Source organism: Lytechinus pictus, chromosome 6, assembly GCF_037042905.1.
Source record: "Lytechinus pictus isolate F3 Inbred chromosome 6, Lp3.0, whole genome shotgun sequence".
NCBI lineage: Eukaryota > Metazoa > Echinodermata > Echinoidea > Temnopleuroida > Toxopneustidae > Lytechinus > Lytechinus pictus.
Window position 1 is genome coordinate 16,103,179 of NC_087250.1, and position 12,588 is coordinate 16,115,766.

The 12,588-nt window shown below is 37.4% G+C and overlaps 1 protein-coding gene across 1 annotated transcript in view; it reads left to right on the forward strand.

Annotated features, from left to right (window-relative positions):
* Positions 1 to 12,588, forward strand: part of LOC129263255 (kinesin-II 95 kDa subunit) — a 50,830-nt gene that overhangs the window by 1,023 nt on the left and 37,219 nt on the right. Inside the window, exons 2-3 of the mRNA XM_064101044.1 lie at positions 6,450 to 6,543; positions 7,009 to 7,199. Of these exons, the coding sequence (XP_063957114.1) occupies positions 6,541 to 6,543; positions 7,009 to 7,199 (194 nt within the window). The 5' untranslated portion in view covers positions 6,450 to 6,540. The remainder of the gene's footprint in view (positions 1 to 6,449; positions 6,544 to 7,008; positions 7,200 to 12,588) is intronic.

Genomic DNA, 12,588 nt, shown 5'->3' on the forward strand with positions numbered 1-12,588 from the left:
CACAAGGATAAAATTCGGTGTATACATATGCACGATTCTGTTAAAGTTTTTCACCTTTTCTCTCTGGTCGTAAGAAGCGAACAACCGATGAACGGTCCGCTGCTCTTCATCGCAATTCTACGTAGCTCGGCCGCCGAACTGGCGGGGTGGGATTCAGCCCGAATCCCCAATGGAAGTGGGCGTGCACAGTCAAAGAGCTGAGCTTGACTGAGTGAGAGAGAGTGAACTAGAGCTTGAAGAATGGGGTCGGGACGTGACCTATAGGCTCTGCTCCTTTTTTTGTAAATATATAGGTATGTATTTTTTTATTTTGTCTATATTCATTTTCCCTGGTGTAGAGCTTTAAGATTGTAATAATTTAATATGCTTCAATTTCTTCGACTGATTGTGACTGTGGTGTGGATATTTGAGTAGCACAAAAAATACTTAACGTGGCGCGTGGATGGGGGCTCGGGGCGATTTCACTCCATTCCCCCGAAAAAAATATTCGCGGTGTAGATGTGTGGGCATGCGGGGCTGAGGGTAGCCATCAATAAAAAAAAAATTATTTGGGGGCTTAATTTTTAATCAAATTGATTATTTTTAGGCCTTTTTATTTGTTTTATACATTTTATTTTCATTTTTTATATTGAGTTTCCCTGGTGTAGAGAGCTGAGTTTTAAGTTGCAATAATTAATACCCTTCAATTTCTTTGACTCTGAGTGTGACTGTGGTGTGGATGTTTGAGTCGCACAAAAATATTTTTACCTGGGTGGGGGCTCGGGGCGATTTCACTCCTGCCCCAAAATGTGAAAAAATATTCGCGGTGTAGATGTGTGGGCATGCCGGGCTGAGGGTAGCCATCAATAAAAAATGTTTCCTTTGGGGGCTTGATTTTTAATTAAACTTAATATTTTTAGGCCTATTTATTTTGTATATAAATTTCATTTTTATTTTCTTGAAAGGGATGCTCCTCCCATTCGCCTCATTCTCTCCCATCACCTCCATTCCTCTCATTATCTCCACCCCTCGATCCTACCATCATCTTCATCCCTCCTCTCATGTCCATCTCCTCCCATCCGCCTAATTACCTCCACCCCTCTTCCCATCATCTCGGGCTGAATCCCACCCCGCCAGTTCAATTCATTTCAAATTCAATTAAAAAATGGTCTTTATTGATAATCAAACATGTTAACAATCATACATGAGAAAACAGCAAGAGCTGGAAAAATCATGTTTACAAGTTGGTGTTGGCACATTATTAAATACATAGTAAAAACCACAGTAAAATGCACTCAAAAAGCTATACATTTAAAAGTTAATGCAATTTAAATAAAGCATAAAAGGTAATGAAAGAATGAATGTAATATGATAATTGCATACTTGAAGGAGAGGAGACTGACACTTATTTAAATGACAAAAATAACTGTATGGTGGGGTGGGGATGACCATTTTGCATTGCCTTTCCTAGTCTACACACTCATCTTTTGTTGAGTATGTCAACCAAAAAAGGCAATGGACTGTTTTTAAATCGTGTTGTTCTTATTGGAAATTGTTGGTAGTTGTTTATACGACGAAGATATATGTTTGTATGTTTTTTTTTAGGTAGCCATGTCTTACACAAAGGATGAGTTGAAAGTGATTTTGCAAATTTTTTACACAGTGTCAGTCTTCTCTCCTCAAGTGTTGGTATATTACATACCTGACATGCATTTGTGTATGTGATGTAGTTATGTCCTAAGATAATTTTACAAACTCTCCGTTGTATTCTTTCAATAGTATTATTTTGTTTTGCTGTAAGACTGCTATGAAAAACTGGAGCACAATATTCTAAAATTGGTCGTATATAACCCATATATATTGTCACTAAATCCTTCAAAGGTAAGTTGAACTTTTTCAGTTTCCTTAACATATATAATTTTCTATTGCACCTTTTAACCAAGTCATCGACATGTAAATTCCATTTCAAATTAGATTGTATAATAACTCCAAGAATTTTGATACTTTCTAAATTACATAAGGCAGAGTTATTAATGGCAAGAACCTCAGGAGTGATGGGGTTTTTCATAAAAGTAATATGTAAGGTAAAACACTTTGAAGGATTGAGTGACATATTATTTGATTGTGACCAGGATTGCACTGAATTAAGTACTGGTTGTAATTGCGAAGTGTCGGTTGATTTACGGCTGCCGAGCTACGTAGAATTGCGATAAAGAGCAGCGGACCGTTCATCGGTTGTTCGCTTCTTACGACCAGAGAGAAAAGGTGAAAAACTTTAACAGAATCGTGCATATACACCAAATTTTATCCTTGTGATGAAAAAATGGAATTAATGGAATACAAGAAAGTCCATCTTCTGCGATAAAAGTGGTAACTTGAGGAGAAATGATCACAAAATCAAGTCAGTTGTTGAGCGGGGCCGAGCCGAGCACCAACACAGTTAATACACGCGCGCCTATGGGAATCGCGAGCTGTCGAAAAACTCCAAAAATTACACTTTTTTTTAATTTCAGCGAAAAAAAAGTAATAGAAAGTGAAGAACATTACCAACAGACCATATTTCTAGAAAATCTTTACAAGAAATTTGGAAATGACGGAAAAATAGACTCAAGTTTGTGGAAAAAAAATCACGAAACGGGTGGGACAACTCGGCCCACGGTCTGAGATGTCCCGTGGTCCGAGTTGTCCCTGATTCCTTTTGTTTAGCTTATATATATGTGCAGCTGGTCGTATTTTATCAGTTTTGATTTTAGATGTACATTACCTCGGCCTCGAGCGATGTTCGTGCAGGCTCCACTCCACTTCACTACTGCTACACTACGCTCCACCTGCCCAAACATCGGGACGGTGAACCAGTTCGGATATACCGAGTGACAAAGGTGGGATCAAATGGTGGTTTATTGTAAAAATTATAGATAAAAAATATAACGAGAAAGAAAAATAGTTTTATTTCTTACTCTTCACCTTTATTTCACGCTGTGTCCATCCTCCGGTCATCCTCAAATTTGTGATTTTGGGCCAGTATCTAATTCCTCACATGTAATTATTCACGGCCGATTTCAAAACATCGCGTCGCTGGTCAAACAGCATGAATATTTATATTATATTGGATGGCTCAGAAAATACCAGAAATATTCCAAGAGTTTGGGAAATATTTTACGAATCAGTGGAATATTTTCCCATTTGATCCCACCTTTGTTACTCGGTATATCCGAACTGGTTCACCGTCCCGATGTTCGGGCAGGTGGAGCGTAGTGTAGCAGCCAGTAGTGAAGTGGAGTGGAGCCTGCATGAACATCGCTCGAGGTAGATGTGTATGTATATTTGATTAAGCTCAGGATCTATAAAAACAGTGTATTTAATAATATGAAGTGCCCAAATATCGGACGTGCCCAAATATGAAGTGCCCAAATATCAGCAAAAAGACAATCATTGAATCATATAAAAAATAGAGTGTATTTCCGTAGTACAAACGTTGAATACTAACGTCTTGAAAAAATTAAATTGAAAAATATGGTAAACGGAAATTATTTACTTTTTACCCAAAGCTTGTTTATGCCAAATATGTTGATTGTTGTTTTTCGTTTTGAGCCTGTTTCACGCACTAGTAGTCTTTTCAGTAGACAAATATCGGACGCAGTTTCCAAATGTCTGCCGCGTAGAGTTAACTTGTGCGATTTTGGCGATTTAAATCAGGCTCCAAACCTCAAAATAAATAAGTGCGTGCTCATCAACAGCACGCCTTTCCAATTCAATCGGCCAATGTTTAGGAGAGTGCCATATTTGGAAGGGTTTCGAATTTCCCGCCGTGATAGATCGAACATGTACGATGTCGGTATTTCTGGCGAAAATCACTTCCTGCTTACAAGATTTTTTTTGGTCATCGATCTTTTGGACTGTAATGTTGTAACCCGCACCCGTTGCGGTACGGGTTAACCTGCCGGTATGCCCCCGATCGCGGGTTGCAGGCCGGGCCGAGTTCATTCTCAAACCCGCAGACCGTCATACGAAAAAAAGGGAGAAGTAATGACGCATAATAAAAACATTAACAATGAAAATTGAGTTAGGATCATGTGCTTCTTTACATGGCGGATTCTTTTAGAGACGTAGATATTTCCTTTTAAAAAATGCCGGCGTATTTTTGTCTTGTGAACAGTAAACAGGACTGAGACAGTTCGACATAATACATCGAGTTGCTCTTTCAAAGGAGCGCCAGTGCAGCGCAGTCAGAGAAAGGAATGTTTTACGACTGGGAGAGGGGGAGAGAGAGAAAGAGAGATAGAGAGAGAGGGGATGTGTTCGGAGATTGTAAACAGAAGCCAGAATACATTGCGTAATCATGTCTGGCAAGGAGCGAGTGATAGGCCACGTGGCAGAGAGTGGGGCGAGTCGAGCCTGTTTCCACGGCAACGCTCGCTGTTTGAGCTCGAGGGATTTGCGGTGCACGGCAGTGAGACAGTTGTTTGCCAAATTAGGTCATGACCTGATAGAGCGTGCGGTCAGGTGAGAGTGTTAGCTGCCCTTTTTTGAAGATATGCTAAGCTGGTCTAGTCTAGTGGCTAACTAACCCTCCTTTTCGTTATTTCATACATTTTCTGATGAAAACTTACGCCCCCGCACCCTGAATGCCCAGATCTCTTAATTTTTCCGATGTACAATTGATTGAAAGTCTTTAAGATTTCTGAAGATGTAAAATTGGATTGCAATGGATTGCAAGTTTCTTGCAAATACCTCTCTCTTGACCGATCGATCGAGAGAGATGAAAAATAAATAAAAGCCTAGCTAAGCTAGCTAAGCACTAGTAACATGAGCTGTTTACGAAAGTTCATCGGCGCCCTCGTGCACGTTTGTATTAGTTTACAAATATTTGGAAGAAATACAAAAACAGAAGGAAATAATATGGAGACATACAAGAAGAAAAAATTGACTGTATCATTATCCTGGTATTTATTTCAATTTCGATTACTTTATAGACGAGGTCCCATAGAATTGAATATTGTAATTATGATTGTTGTGAGTCGCTGTGTCGACCGACCTGGACTGAAAAACAACATTGCCGATCTTTGCTGGGCAGCCTGGGCTAGCTAGCGCGCGCTGAGCTGCGGCTCCAATAAGAGGATTTAATTGCGTAATGCTTTCAATTTCGAGATCAGAGCGTACCCATTTCGTGGTACAAAGTCACCCCAAAAAACATTTTCTCTCCGGAATAAAAGGCGAATTTGCAAATTGTAAGTAAATTCACTCTAGGCTAGGTTAGTAGTTAGTATTTTCCTGATTTGAGCCTGTATAGTGTGGGGATTGCAGAAATAATATTTTTCATTTTTCAAAGCTAAATTGACTTGCGGGTTAAAACCCGACGGGTCAGCGGGTCCCGCTTGCAAATTATTGGATTATACGGGACGGTACGGTTCGGGTTTTCACTTGCGGGTTACAACATTTGGAGTCCATAATTAGCAAGGGTCATAGGAATCTTTGGAAGTCAAAATCATGGATTTTACCCCTGGAATATTTTTTTTTAGCAGTAACCTGGATCTACATTGTGTGCAGTTCAATAGCAGGTACATTTTTCACATGCATGCAAGTCCCCCGCCAGTGTGGGTCCCTGTACTTGTCGGGAGGGAGTTTAAGTCATTTTCGTCCGATATTTCGAACGTCCGATGTTAGGGGGTTTTACACTACTCCGTCTACTGATCTTGTGTTCAGTGTTCTGAATAAAGACGAAATCTCTACAGAAAAAAAAAATAAATAAAAAATAAGAAGCCTTGGCTTGAGCCTTGACTTGTCTTGAGAAGGAGGAGAAGAACCCCTTCTCAACACAAGTCAAGCCAAGGCTCCTGTTTTTTTTTCTGTTTTTTTTGTCTGTAGAGTTCCTCTGTCTCTGAGTTCTGTTTCTGACTCTTCTACTGGAATTTTTATTTGGAATAATGAAGAAAACACTTGTAAACAAGGACGATCCTTATTTTCAGACAGACGTGTCTACTGAGAACTGTTGAAAAGAGAGAAGATGACGGAGGAGGAGGAACACGCAAACACTTAACGAGTTCGCCATTGCCATCGGCGGTCTTCAACTTTCAATTACATGTAAACTATACTGAATTGTATGCGAAAAGGTTGATAAACAATTTACCAACAGATTTCATTCAGCATCTCATAATATCTCTTTATACAGTATGCACAGCCTTTGCAACTTCCATTGAAATGGGCCCATTACAGCAAGAGAACATACCGGTACACAAAGCAGTAGGCCCTATAACAAAAAAAAAATATCAGACTCAAGTCCTAAATACATGCTTCTATTAATTGGTTAAGAATTCAGTTGCGTTTGATTTTTGAGTTGGGTTTCATTACAATTCTGTTTGCATTGGACCTACATGTATTGTGCAACCTACATGTATGTGCATGCATGTCAAGTGCATTGTATCTTATCGCAATATTTACACTAATAACAGTATATTTCTTTTATCTTGCAGAATGCCTTGCTCCGTTATGCAATGTTATACAGGATAGAAGATTGCATTTTTATTTGGATCTATTTTCATTGAAATCTGACTAGCAGACATCATGGTAAGTACATTTACATTGTACACACTGTCTAACCTGGGTAACCATAGAATCATATTGAATTTTGACATCTTTCAACCTTCCCAATTTTGTAAATGATAGTGAGATACATTGCAAGACAATAATAATTATAATCATGACTTAACCCCTATCTAGGCCGGGGTGTTTTGGAAGTTCATATGGCGGGGGGTGGGGGGCCTCCCAGTCTAACTAAGCATCGCGGCCGTTGGCCGCGCGATCGCGCCGAAAATTGGCGCGCAGGTTGTCTGGGACATAATCTACAAAATTGTTTAGTAATTTATTTCATGCAAATTGCTATTTAGTGATTAAGTAATTTATGCGTGATTAGTATGCAAAATCATACTTATCAATAAATTTCTATGTATTCTATTGTTTTTTGCAATTTCTTAAATTAAAAGGCAAAACCCCTGCATGATGGTAATGTATTTGTTTGATTTTTTTTTACAGTCAAAGAAGAATGCAGAATCAGTGAAGGTGGTGGTGCGATGTCGACCTTTGAACTCTAAGGAGATATCTCAAGGTCATAGGAGGATCGTTGAAATGGATAATAAGAGAGGTTTGGTAGAGGTCACCAACCCTAAAGGAGCTCCGGGAGAACCGAAGAAATCTTTCACCTTTGATACCGTCTACGATTGGAAGTAAGTGCATTTGATCCCTATTATGTACATATTCATTGAAATTTTGTAGGTCTCTGGGAAAATTTACAATAACAGGGTGCTACATAACTTTCTAGAAGCACTTTCCCAGTTGGGCAAGTAAATTCTTAAATAGTTGGAATATACTTGCCCGAAAAAATCCTTGAAATTTTTTTTTACCTCTTCAAAAGAAAGTATTGTGGATTTATGAACCATTGAACTTCTTTTCTCTCTTTTGACATGAACTGATGTACCTTGTTACTGCATGTCTTTTTCCAAAGTGATTTTATCTTGCCCGCTATGACCAAAATTAGGGTCCATATCATATCAACCCTAATTTTGGTCATTCCACTGTGAGAATTTTGCTTTCTCTATTCGGGCAAGTGGTTTTGGTGTTTACTTCAAAACGCTTGCCCGACTCTAACTTTTACTTGCCCCGGGCAATCGGGCAAGTGCTTATGTAGCACCCTGCAATAATAATATAGGTATTTACCCAGGGAAGCCACGGGGCACTTTAGTTCTGAAAACTGTTCTCCCAGTGGGTCTTGCTATTATTACCCCGGCTTTAGCTGGGCTGCCTACGCGCTCAAGCATTCAAGGAATTTCTTCCTACCGGGTACTCACTCACCTCACCTGGGTTGAGTGCAGCACAATGTGGATAAATTTCTTGCTGAAGGAAATTACGCCATGGCTGGGATTCAAACCCACGACCCTCTGTTTAAAAAACAGAAGACTAATCTACTGGGCCACAACGCTCCACATAGGGGCTCTGGGCAATTTCGCCCCCAAAATGCTTGAAAGAGCCCTTGAAAATACAAAATGAGCCCTCAAAATTCTCTGTTCTCTGCAATGTTTATGCTTATCCATTGTTGCAGATTTTTTTTAGGCAATCAGTTGTGAAAACTAGCTCCTAAAAAAAAAAATATATTTTTTGCCTGGTAGGCGTACATTTATATGCTGGCCTGTTCGTTATTGACGTGTTGAGATGATTAAGAAAAGATGGTGCGAGGATTTGAATTCTAACATTTTGAATGTCTGATCATCTGCGTCTGTTATTGTTTATAAATATGGAGTGGTATCATGCTACTTGCGCAGTGCCCTTAATAATCTCTGCATACACGTATGCATCCACGTATGCATCATGTACATTTATCTGCACAATTCTGATATTAACCCTATAAGTAGACTGTGCTATTTCGATGCCTTAGAAGACTGGGGGGGGGGGGGGGGGGGTGGGGTGCTTGATCTCGGCCATCAGTTGTGTGATCGCGACAAAAATCGGCACACACATTGCCCATGGCATACAGTGTGATCCAAAATTGATCGAGGTTTTTCTCAGTACAAGGAGAATGAAGTTTAGCTAAAAACACTATTTAAATTGGATTTGCACACAAATTCACATTTTTGAGGAATTTTGGGTCTGCATGCACTAATACGAAATGTTGCATAATTTCGGAACCGCATACTCGTGGGTTGCAATTTTGGTCTCAAAAGTTGCACGAGACTACATGTAGAAAGTAAAAAACTCACGGGCGACACGGTGAAAAAAAATTTGCACGGCGTATTTAACATGAAAAATGTTGAGGGGGATGAATCATATTGACACATTTTTTCCTCACAGTTTAATACATTGTACATGTATAATTTTAATGTAACTTTTGAAAAAAACACAGGAAACGTATGCACAGGTAGTATGAAAGTAATACTTGGTTTTGTTTTAAAAATACATTATAAAGTTCAAATGGCACAGGTCAGAGACATTCAGACCATCAATACCATGTATGTGAAGAATCAATGGAAGTATTATTCGGTTTAATTTTATTATAATTCAATAATCAATAACACAGCAGATATACTGTACTGGTAATGCAGGTAAAAAATAGCACACACAATATACATTTTCTTGAAAAAACATTGCAGATTTTGAAGTAATTTCTTGACCATAACCCGAATAAAATTTTGAAAGGTCTGACTCTGTACTGTACAGAAATATGATTATTTTGGTCATAGGGGGACTGTATATATTATGATCACAAATATGAGATTGAAAAAATGTTGATATTTTTCTATTTAACACAATATAACGCTAATACACTGTATACCTTTACACCTAATGTTATTTCTGAGTGCGTATATCTGGATTCATTGTTTGTTTGTATTCATTTCCATATAAAAATAATAAAATATATACATTCAAATTAAAAACATGGAGGATGGCCCATTTCAGCGGTATTAACAAAATACCACGGTTCTTCTATGGGGTCCTTGAGGAATTTCCTTTCAGAAAATATACTTTTACTCCCATATCATAGGGTGTATAGATAGAGACTTTTGAAGTTAAAAAGGCGATGCAAAAGCAGAAATCATCATGTACATGTACATTTAACAAGTACATGTAGGCAATCTCATGACATGTATGTAACCACAGCTGAAATGCTATTGAAACTGTTCAATCTGATTGGATGGTGTTTGTTATTATTGCGCATTTGTTAAATTACAAACTACATGTACATTGTAGATGTACGTGTATCATGGTTCCCAGCCCATCAGGGAAATCAGGGAAATTTCTTTTTCTTTTTACCAGTCACAGAAAAATCAAGGAATTTGATAAAAAAATACCAGACTCTGTTTTGTTGCATATAAAAACAACATCCATTGAATGACTGGTTATGGTATTTCTTTTAGTGTTTTTATTTTACAAGAAATTCACTGGAGCAACTTACATGAGAAACTGGGAATGTATTTAAATAATTATCAGGGAATTTTTAAACTTCATCAGGGAGAAATCAGGGAATTTTGTTTTCTTGAAAAGCTGGGAACCCTGATGTATTTATATCAAACATGACCAGAAGAACATTCATTGTGTTATTGGAATATATGCCCTTTAAATTGTTTTCCCATTTGTACTGTGATATAGAAATAAGCCCTCCAATATGTACAAATGTAGATCTATAGAAAAGTGACATTGCCCTAAAATATCAAAATTTAGGGCCTGTTTCAGTGTACATTAGTTTGACCTAGGAAGGAAAGGTCAATATTGGGTGTATGAATCTAGTCATATTTTAGGTTGAATGTCAGTTGTAATTTGACTGGTAAAGTGAGAAGCACATTTCAAAATTTGCTGTTTAATTTCCAAATTTTTATGAATTTTGATTTTGAGATATATATACATACTATAAAAACACATGTATGCATTGATGAATGCAACTGGATTTGAACTAAATTGACTGTACATAGAAAAATCATACATGTTCTTTGGCTCCCTGGAAAGAAAGTGTTGATTAAGAGAAGCTTCACTATTGTACAATTAGGTGAATCATCTTTTATTTAGGTTTTTATGTCAAAATTTCATGAAGATTGACAAATCCTAAAATCCTGGAATATGCTATTTTATCCATGGTGGTGCTGTGTACCTCTGTGTACCTCTCATTATGGACCGGTGGACATCTTATTAAAAGCTACATGTATGGTCGGGGGTCCTAAAGCTGCGCGGGTCCTAAAGCTACGCACCACTCATAGCGCATGCAGTTTTTATGGCAAATGTGTGTGGAACTGTGACTGCAGAGTGACTAACGATTCCTAATCAATTTTTTCTACAGAGGTTGCAGTAAATCTCTAAATGCAGAGAAAACAAACAACTATTTGGATTTTTGGAGTTATATTCACTTTAATTTCATTTTATCCTATAATAATGTGAATATATTTTAGAAATTGAGGCACAGGAAATACTATTTTTTTGCAAGATAAATCGAGTGCGTAGCTTTAGGACCCCTTCTACATCGGGCGGCGAAATCAAGAGGTGTTCGGAAAACACGGCGGGATTTTCGTGTTAGTGAGTTTCGCGATATTTTCTTCTTGGTTAATGATCTTTATAATGTTTGCCACAAATTAGTGAAAGATAATTTGTTGAAATATTAAAATTGGGATAGTTTTTGTTGTTTGAAAACAGAGTGCGTAGCTTTAGGTCCCCCCATCATAGTAGTTGCAGTAAAACACTGATTTCATGAGAAAGCCTGTAAAACCAATAAGTATTACTATATCATCGTGGATCTAGATCTGGTACAGTTACATAAACTGAACTTTGTGAAATCATAAAATCTAAGCTGAAAAACAATCACACTGAAGATCGCCAACACAGATAGGCACATGTGGGACAGTGTACATGTATATTATTATTGCTGGAATAAAAACCCCATCAGAAGTTCCAGAATCCGCGCTTATTTTGCTTATTTCTCAGCAATTACACAATTTCTTCCAGAATCCTTGGCTTTAGCACATATTTTTGTTTCATACAAACAGGCACTTGGATGGTCATTATATTGGATTCTGTAAAAAATCATTTTGAGATCGTTACCACAACTGGCATTATCTTTAAGATTTTATTATTTGTTTTACTCAATTTGAATTTACTGTACAGTTTACATGTATATGATACAGGGTTCACCTATTTCTAGCAAGCAATGTGTTACATTCAGTTCAGTGATCATGGTAGAACATACATGAGGGTGACGGGGGATATCGCCCCCAAGACAGCCAGAATTGCCCCTAAAATCCCCCCTCCCCTTAAAGCATACTTTATCAAAAACTGCAAGATCTGTCACAAACAATATTCAAATCATAATAGAAAATCAGTATTCTAACTATGCCAGAATGATGGTATTTGCTTTTACTGCATTAATTGCTTGTTACCCCTAAAAGTAGCCCTTAAAATGAAAAAAAAGAAAGAAATTACCCCCAAAATTTCTGTGAGTCGTTCCAATATAGAGACAAAATTCCAGGGCTATGAAATTAAATTTTCTACAGTGTATCCTGTTTAAAGGTCAAGTCCACCCCAGAAAATTGTTGATTTGAATCGATAGAGAAAAATCAAACAGAATAATGCTGCAAATTTCATCGAAATTGGATGTAAAATGAGAAAGTTATGACATTTTAAAGTTTCGCTTATTTTTCACAAAACAGTTCAATGTGCACAACTCAGCGATATATGCAAATGAGAGAGTCGATGATGTCCATCACTCACTATTTCTTTTGTTTTTTATTGTTTGAATAATACAATATTACAATTTTTACAAATTTGACAATAAGGATTAACTTAACTTTAACCATAAACTGTTAAAATAATGGTAATTCCACATGTTCAGGGAGAAATAAAACTTTGTATCACTTGACAAGGAGGAGAAAATTAGGATATAAATTTATATTTCATATAATAAAATACAAAAGAAATAGTGAGTGGGTGACGTCATCAGTCTGCCAATCTGCATACCGACCAGGATGTGCATATAATAACTGATGAAGTTAAGCGAAACTTTAAAATGTCATAACTGTCTTATTTTACATCCGATTTTGATGAAATTTTCAGTGTTTTGCTTGTTGGATTTTTCTCCTTTTT